Source organism: Oncorhynchus masou, unplaced genomic scaffold (assembly GCF_036934945.1).
Source record: "Oncorhynchus masou masou isolate Uvic2021 unplaced genomic scaffold, UVic_Omas_1.1 unplaced_scaffold_4140, whole genome shotgun sequence".
Taxonomy (NCBI): domain Eukaryota; kingdom Metazoa; phylum Chordata; class Actinopteri; order Salmoniformes; family Salmonidae; genus Oncorhynchus; species Oncorhynchus masou.
In genome coordinates this window covers 22,585-30,931 of record NW_027010538.1, presented here as the reverse complement: position 1 = coordinate 30,931, position 8,347 = coordinate 22,585, and the positions used below count along the sequence as shown (strand labels likewise).

General features: G+C 39.5%; 2 protein-coding genes across 2 annotated transcripts; both read left to right on the top strand.

The window, feature by feature from the left end:
• The first annotated feature begins 149 nt into the window (after positions 1-149).
• LOC135534913 (uncharacterized) lies at positions 150-2,019 on the top strand. The gene is made up of 4 exons (XM_064961713.1): positions 150-221; positions 504-848; positions 1,033-1,254; positions 1,432-2,019. Exons 1-4 carry the CDS (start codon positions 167-169, stop codon positions 1,884-1,886), a joined length of 1,077 nt encoding a protein of 358 aa, XP_064817785.1. The 5' UTR covers positions 150-166; the 3' UTR covers positions 1,887-2,019.
• LOC135534914 (B-cell receptor CD22-like) lies at positions 2,009-6,672 on the top strand. Its single transcript, XM_064961714.1, has 6 exons — positions 2,009-2,084; positions 2,237-2,500; positions 2,667-2,754; positions 2,860-2,914; positions 4,706-4,935; positions 5,983-6,672. Exons 1-6 carry the CDS (start codon positions 2,009-2,011, stop codon positions 6,071-6,073), a joined length of 804 nt encoding a protein of 267 aa, XP_064817786.1. The 3' UTR covers positions 6,074-6,672.
• The last annotated feature ends 1,675 nt before the right edge of the window (positions 6,673-8,347 follow it).

Here is an 8,347-nt window from a genome sequence, read left to right as displayed (position 1 = left end):
TGTGTTGTTATATCTGCATCCCAAATGACACCATATTCACTATAGAGTGCACTACTTTTGACTAGAGCCCTACCTGCTGCCCCTGATGGTTTGTATGTAGTTATTCACCAGCTACAGAGTGAGTTGTTGTTTATGTTTCTCAGACTGCAGGGTGGGAGATGCAACAATGTCCTTGAGAACAGCAGGAAGTGTGTTGGTGGTCTTTCTCTGGTCTGTAGCAGGTATGGTCTCATTCTTATCTTTTAGTTGCTCTGTTTAACAATCTACAGACATTTCTAAAAGGATAAGAATCATAATGTCATTCTGGTGTGTTCTGTTTGGCTTCTCCACTTCACTTTAAATAGTTATCTTCCACACCTCACTGAGTGATGTTTATCTGTGGTTTCCATTCACACTCAAATCAGGAACTATGGCAACAAATGTTGGCAAACCCTACAGTCACTGTGAGCCAATATACCTTGTCTTAATTCTGATACCATTGTGTTGTGTGACTTGTGTTTCAGTGGTACTGGGTCAGTATGTCTGGAGTGTGACATACACCACTCAGAGTATCTGTACCTTGAAGGGGTCATCAGTGGATCTGTTCTGCTCTTACACATATCCCAGAGGTAAAGTCACAACAACACTCTGGTTCACTAAAATGGAGGCTGGTATAGAACCTGAAGATCTAGGTCAGGACCCAGAGTATGCAGGTCGTCTGGAGTATCAAGGAGATAAGAAGAAAGACTGTACCCTGAGAATCACAGACCTGAGAGAGAGAGACTCAGCTACGTACAAGTTCAGATTACTAACAGATCAGACCAGAGGGAAATATTATGGAAGTCCTGGAGTCACTCTGTCTGTTACAGGTACAGTAATATGCTTTATGCTGCTAATCTGTTGAATTAATATCTACTGTCCATTTAGGTCTAGAAATTGGATTTGCATATATGAAACAGATTTAATAATTAAATGAGTTTGAGAATGTCTGGCATCATGTGATTAAACTATAGAACAGGTGATTCAGGGTTTTAATGTTGTGATCTTCTCCAGCTCTGCAGGTGAAGGTGACTCCTGCTGCAGAGGGACAGAAGACACTGACCTGTAGCACCACCTGTACTCTGACTGGCAACCCCACCTACATCTGGTACAAGAACGGACAACATCAACACGAGAGAACCACCCCCAAGTACAAATACTCAGTCTACACTAACAGTAAAGACAGCTACTCCTGTGCTGTAAAAGGCCATGAGGATCTCCCCTCTCCTGCAGTGTGTAAGTGTGAATTTAACTCAGTATTCTAGTATACCTTTTCAAGTATAACTCTTCTGTCTGCTAAACAGTCCTCACAGTTGTGACTGCAACACTTTGACAAGACAGGATGGCTTAACTACTTTAGATTAGTGAAGCTCACGATTCCACTGTGTAAATGATGTCCTCTTTATGTTTCAGGTGTTCAGGGTCAGAGCTGCTACAGAGTGACTTACACCAAGAGGAGAATCTGTGTCTTGAAGGGGTCAACAGTGGACATATCCTGTACTTATGTTGGTTATTATTACACCAGATCATCATTCTGGTTTAGAAGTGATAAGTCGACCCCTGAAGACCTAACCACAGACCCAGGGTATGCAGGTCGTGTGGAGTACACTGGAACATACAGAGGTCCCTTCACCCTGAGAATCACAGATCTGAGAGAGGAGGACTCAGCTGAGTATCGCTTCACTTTTAAAACACACAACTTTGAATGGGGTCATAGTTTCCCAGGAACAACTCTGTCTGTCACAGGTAATACTACACTGTATGATACAACTGTAAATCATAATGAATTACAGGATAAATATATTAACCATCCTGTTAACACAGAGGTGTATGTGGTTTTATACATATTGTTTCAGGTCTGCAGGTGAAGGTGACTCCTGCTGCAGAGGGACAGAAGACACTGACCTGTAGCACCACCTGTACTCTGACTGACAACCCCACCTACATCTGGTACAAGAATGGACAGAATGTACAAGATGTCTCCTCCCCCATGTACTCCATCAGCAGTGAGGATGCAGACAGCTACTTCTGTGCTGTAAAAGGCCATCGCAGCTCTCCTGCAGTGTGTGAGTACAGTACAATAGTACAATATTCTACTTAGCAAGTATCATGTATTCAGGCAAAAGAGACCTCTTACTTTATCAATCATTACAGAACAAAAATATATTTTTTTACTAATTAATATTACTTTGACAAAACATTTGGTATTTTACATCAGATAAACCAAAGAACCCCTCAGTGTCAGTCAGTCCCTCTGGTGAAATAGTGGAGGGCAGTTCAGTGACTCTGACCTGCAGCAGTGATGCCAACCCACCTGTGGACAAATACACCTGGTACTTTCAAAATGAGACTTTTCTAAATGGATGTGGACAGATGTATAACATCAGTAACTTCAAGTCAGTGGACAGTGGACATTACCACTGTGAGGCCTGGAATAGAAGAGGATCTAGGAACTCTACAGCTCTGATGATCATTTTACCAGGTGAAGTTCCATCTTATATATTTCAACACAAAATTATGTTTCAAGCTAATATTAATAATTGTACTTTGGCTTATCATACTTTGTGTTATAATTATATATACATTCAGATTAGATCAGTTAACCAATATTGTACTGTTGTTCCCATATCATCCCTATTTTATTATAGTGAAACAGACCTCAGTCCTGACTGCAGCTGTAGGAATCACAGTGGTTCTGGTTCTCATCCTCTGTCTCTCTGGACTCATGTGGTTCAGGTGAGAGATTCTTTTAAAAATTATTTCACTCCAACTCTTTTTTATTAAATTACTTTGTTCATTGATTCGTTCAATAATAAATGTATTAATTAATGTGTAAACCAGGAAGAAGGCCTCCAAATCCACCTCTGACACAAGAGACACATCAGAGAATGTACAGGTGAGTCTGTTACTATCAGAGAATGTACAGGTGAGTCTGTTACTATCAGAGAATGTACAGGTGAGTCTGTTGGAATCAGAGAATGTACAGGTGAGTCTGTTGGAATCAGAGAATGTACAGGTGAGTCTGTTGGAATCAGAGAATGTACAGGTGAGTCTGTTGGAATCAGAGAATGTACAGGTGAGTCTGTTGGAATCAGATAATGTACAGGTGAGTCTGTTGGAATCAGATAATGTACAGGTGAGTCTGTTACTATCAGAGAATGTACAGGTGAGTCTGTTGGAAACATAGAATGTATAGGTGAGTCTGTTACTATCAGAGAATGTACAGATGAGTCTGTTGGAATCAGAGAATGTACAGGTGAGTCTGTTGGAATCAGAGAATGTACAGGTGAGTCTGTTGGAATCAGTGAATGTACAGGTGAGTCTGTTGGAATCAGAGAATGTACAGGTGAGTCGGTTGGAATCAGAGAATGTACAGGTGAGTCTGTTGGAAACAGGGAATGTACAGGTGAGTCCGTTGGAATCAGAGAATGTACAGGTGAGTCTGTTGGAATCAGAGAATGTACAGGTGAGTCGGTTGGAATCAGAGAATGTACAGGTGAGTCTGTTACTATCAGAGAATGTACAAGTGAGTCTGTTACTATCAGAGAATGTACAGGTGAGTCTGTTACTATCAGAGAATGTACAGGTGAGTCTGTTGGAATCAGAGAATGTACAGGTGAGTCTGTTGGAAACAGAGAATGTACAGGTGAGTCTGTTGGAATCAGAGAATGTACAGGTGAGTCTGTTGGAATCAGAGAATGTACAGGTGAGTCTGTTGGAATCAGAGAATGTACAGGTGAGTCTGTTGGAATCAGAGAATGTACAGGTGAGTCTGTTGGAATCAGAGAATGTACAGGTGAGTCTGTTGGAAACAGAGAATGTACAGGTGAGTCTGTTGGAATCAGAGAATGTACAGGTGAGTCTGTTGGAATCAGAGAATGTACAGGTGAGTCTGTTGGAATCAGAGAATGTACAGGTGAGTCTGTTACTATCAGAGAATGTACAAGTGAGTCTGTTACTATCAGAGAATGTACAAGTGAGTCTGTTACTATCAGAGAATGTACAGGTGAGTCTGTTACTATCAGAGAATGTACAGGTGAGTCTGTTGGAAACATAGAATGTACAGGTGAGTCTGTTACTATCAGAGAATGTTCAGATGAGTCTGTTGGAATCAGAGAATGTACAGGTGAGTCTGTTGGAATCAGTGAATGTACAGGTGAGTCTGTTGGAATCAGAGAATGTACAGGTGAGTCGGTTGGAATCAGAGAATGTACAGGTGAGTCTGTTGGAAACAGGGAATGTACAGGTGAGTCCGTTGGAATCAGAGAATGTACAGGTGAGTCTGTTGGAATCAGAGAATGTACAGGTGAGTCGGTTGGAATCAGAGAATGTACAGGTGAGTCTGTTACTATCAGAGAATGTACAAGTGAGTCTGTTACTATCAGAGAATGTACAGGTGAGTCTGTTACTATCAGAGAATGTACAGGTGAGTCTGTTGGAATCAGAGAATGTACAGGTGAGTCTGTTGGAAACAGAGAATGTACAGGTGAGTCTGTTGGAATCAGAGAATGTACAGGTGAGTCTGTTGGAATCAGAGAATGTACAGGTGAGTCTGTTGGAATCAGAGAATGTACAGGTGAGTCTGTTGGAAACAGAGCATGTACAGCTGAGTCTGTTACTATCAGATTATGTGTATTGCTTTGAGGAACATTTCTACTCATCATGTTGTCTGTCCTCTTCCCACCAGGGAGACTCTAGTCCAGTGTATGAAAACGTCTCAAGCATGTCCACAGCCCCTACTGCAGCACAGACAGCAGCCACAGTCGACCAGGATGACATTCACTATGCCAGAGTCCACTTCTCTCACTCCAAAAACCAGGAAGTGCCTCTGTACTCCACCGTCCAGCTGTGTAAACCCCAGAAACAGGATGTCCAGTACGATGCTGTGAAATTCAACCTCCCCAGTGCTGCCACCCGGTGAGCATAGTCTGCATTAAAATAACATAGAGACATGTCTGGAGTATTGTGAATACACCACATTAAAGGAGAAATATGCTTTTTTACAACCAAATGTCTATTTTGTATCTAAATGCCATGTTCCCAGAAGGGTCCAGACACCTTTTTTTGCAATTTCACTTGTTTTAGGGAAACCAGCAATTCACTTCCTCATCCTCGTTGTGCAGTACGGAGGCTCTGAAAAAACATGAACAAATGCTCCAAAAACACCCAAATCCATCCTTTTCGAAACAGAAATATCTCAGTATAGTGATGCAGGTCTTTAGATGTTGCAGTTGTACACATGACATTGTGTCATTCTGAACTGTATCCACAACGGTATATTCCGTTTTGTGTGACTCCTGCTGTTTCTCCGTCCAACTGTTCTATTCTCCATGTATCAGGCTGGTAGAACGGACCAGAAGCATCGTTCAAGTCTCAACAACATGGAACATAACGTTACAGATTAAGTTCAGAAAGACACATTTTATGTGTACAACATCTGAAGACATGCATCACTATAGACTACTTAGAGCTTTTTAGTTCCTAAAAGTTTTTTTCGGGGGGTGTTTTTGGAGCCCACTTCCTGAACAACGAGGATGAGGAAGTGAATAGATGGTTGGGGATAGTTTCTCAAAAACGAGTGAATTCGCCCAAAGAAAATCTGACCCTCCTATAACATTCCAGTTACTTATGTTTCTAGATTTGGTTGTAAACAAGCTTTATTCTTGATTACAGCTCATTCATATGCCGCTGCTTATTGGACGAGAAGACCATGACGTCATTAATAAGAGAAAGAGTTGACCCCTAGTGGCCACTAGTAATGGCATTTCCTTACAAACCCAACAATGAATGAGAGTGTGGTGGTTTTGAGGAACTGGTATGTGTTCCAAATGGAACCCTATTCCCAATTTAGTGCACTACTTTTCACCAGAGCCATATAGGCCTTGGTCAAAGTAATGCACTAAAACGAGTATATGAAGGTTTTTAGTGGATGCAGACTGTTACATTTCTGTTTCTCTCTTTCAGACCCACGGCAGCACAAGCAGCTGAGGAGGACTTTTCTGAGAACTATAGTAGAGTCAACAAACCCAGAAGACCTGAACACAACAAACCCTGAACCAAGAAGACATGAACTCACCAAACCCAGAACCAAGAGTACCTGAACACAACAAACCCAGAACCAAGAGGACCTGAACACAACAAACCCAGAACCAATAGGACCTGAACACAACAAACCCAGAACCAAGAGGACCTGAACACAACAAACCCAGAACCAAGAGGACCTGAACACAACAAACCCAGAACCAAGAGTACCTGAACACAACAAACCCAGAACCAAGAGGACCTGAACACAACAAACCCAGAACCAATAGGACCTGAACACAACAAACCCAGAACCAAGAGGACCTGAACACACACAACAAACCCAGAACAAAGAGGACCTGAACACAACAAACCCAGAACCAAGAAGACCTGAACACACCAAACCCAGAACCAAGAAGACCTGAACACAAGTTTGACATAAACCCTGTATATCTGGACCTGTATAGTCCAACTAAGTGATATCATTCTATCATAAGATACGCCATTTAGAAACACTTTTAACCAAAGTGACTTATTATGTGTGGATACATCTTTCATGCCGGTGGTCCCATTGGGACCCATTCACCATGCTGTACCAACTGAGCCACAGGACTACTGTATTCACACTGGACTGCTGATCTAGAGTCAGTTTTGACTTTTAAACTATGATGAATAAGATAATAATCATAATAAATTACATTTGTCAAGCACTTTTCATTATACAGAATAATATACAGAACCTTGTAAATCATTTTTATGTTTTTCCTTTCATGTTTTAAGTAACATGGAACAGAATCTGAACACAATAACTTTGCTTTGTATTTCTGAAACAGCCTCGATGTCCAGTTATATTGTATATGAAGGCTGAGAACATTCTAAATATATGTTTTCATTTCTTCTTGATGTTCGCTCACAGGAACAATACTTATATTCTACAGTACCATTCTACAGTACTGAACTATTCTATTACATTCTACAGTACTGAACCATTCTGTTACATTCTACAGTACTGAACTATTCTATTACATTCTACAGTACTGAACCATTCTGTTACATTCTACAGTACTGAACTATTCTATTACATTCTACAGTACTGTATTATTCTATTACATTCTACAGTACTGAACCATTCTGTTACATTCTACAGTACTGAACTATTCTATTACATTCTACAGTACTGAACTATTCTGTTACATTCTACAGTACTGAACTATTCAGTTACATTCTATAGTACTGAACTATTCTATTACATTCTACAGTACTGAACCATTCTGTTACATTCTACAGTACTGAACTATTCTATTACATTCTACAGTACTGTATTATTCTATTACATTCTACAGTACTGAACCATTCTGTTACATTCTACAGTACTGAACTATTCTATTACATTCTACAGTACTGAACTATTCTGTTACATTCTACAGTACTGAACTATTCAGTTACATTCTACAGTACTGAACTATTCTGTTACATTCTACAGTACTGAACCATTCTGTTACATTCTACAGTACCGAACTATTCTGTTACATTCTACAGTACTGAACCATTCTATTACATTCTACAGTACTGTATTATTCTATTACATTCTACAGTACTGAACTATTCTGTTACATTCTACAGTACTGAACTATTCTATTACATTCTACAGTACTGAACTATTCTGTTACATTCTACAGTACTGAACTATTCTATTACATTCTACAGTACTGAACTATTCTGTTACATTCTACAGTACTGAACCATTCTATTACATTCTACAGTAATATTCTATTACATTCTACAGTACTGAACTATTCTATTACATTCTACAGTACTGTACTATTATATTACATTCTACAGTACTGAACTATTCTGTTACATTCTACAGTACTGAACCATTCTATTACATTCTACAGTACTGTACTATTCTATTACATTCTACAGTACGGAACCATTCTGTTACATTCTACAGTACTGAACCATTCTGTTACATTCTACAGTAATATTCTGTTACATTCTACAGTAATATTCTGTTACATTCTACAGTACCATTCTGTTACATTCTACAGTACTGTACTATTCTATTACATTATACAGTCCTGTACTATTCAATTACATTATACAGTACTGTACTATTCTATTACATTATACAGTCCTGTACTATTCAATTACATTATACAGTACTGTACTATTCTGTTACATTATACAGTACCATTTCTATTATATTACAGTATACAGTACTGTACTATGACAGTATACAGTACTGTTTATATTCTATTACATTATACAGTAGTACTATGACAGTATACAGTACTGTTTCTATTGT

What these genes read in the sequence shown, in the direction of transcription:
- LOC135534914 (XM_064961714.1), top strand. Translation starts at nt 2,009, where the DNA reads ATGTACTCCATCAGCAGTGAGGATGCAGACAGCTACTTCTGTGCTGTA. An exon ending in TCGCAGCTCTCCTGCAGTGT is followed by an intron (nt 2,085 to 2,236) that starts GTGAGTACAGTA and finishes ATTTTACATCAG; the next exon opens with ATAAACCAAAGAACCCCTCA. An exon ending in TCTGATGATCATTTTACCAG is followed by an intron (nt 2,501 to 2,666) that starts GTGAAGTTCCAT and finishes ATTTTATTATAG; the next exon opens with TGAAACAGACCTCAGTCCTG.
- LOC135534913 (XM_064961713.1), top strand. Translation starts at nt 167, where the DNA reads ATGTCCTTGAGAACAGCAGGAAGTGTGTTGGTGGTCTTTCTCTGGTCT. An exon ending in AGTCACTCTGTCTGTTACAG is followed by an intron (nt 849 to 1,032) that starts GTACAGTAATAT and finishes GATCTTCTCCAG; the next exon opens with CTCTGCAGGTGAAGGTGACT. An exon ending in TCTCCCCTCTCCTGCAGTGT is followed by an intron (nt 1,255 to 1,431) that starts GTAAGTGTGAAT and finishes TTTATGTTTCAG; the next exon opens with GTGTTCAGGGTCAGAGCTGC.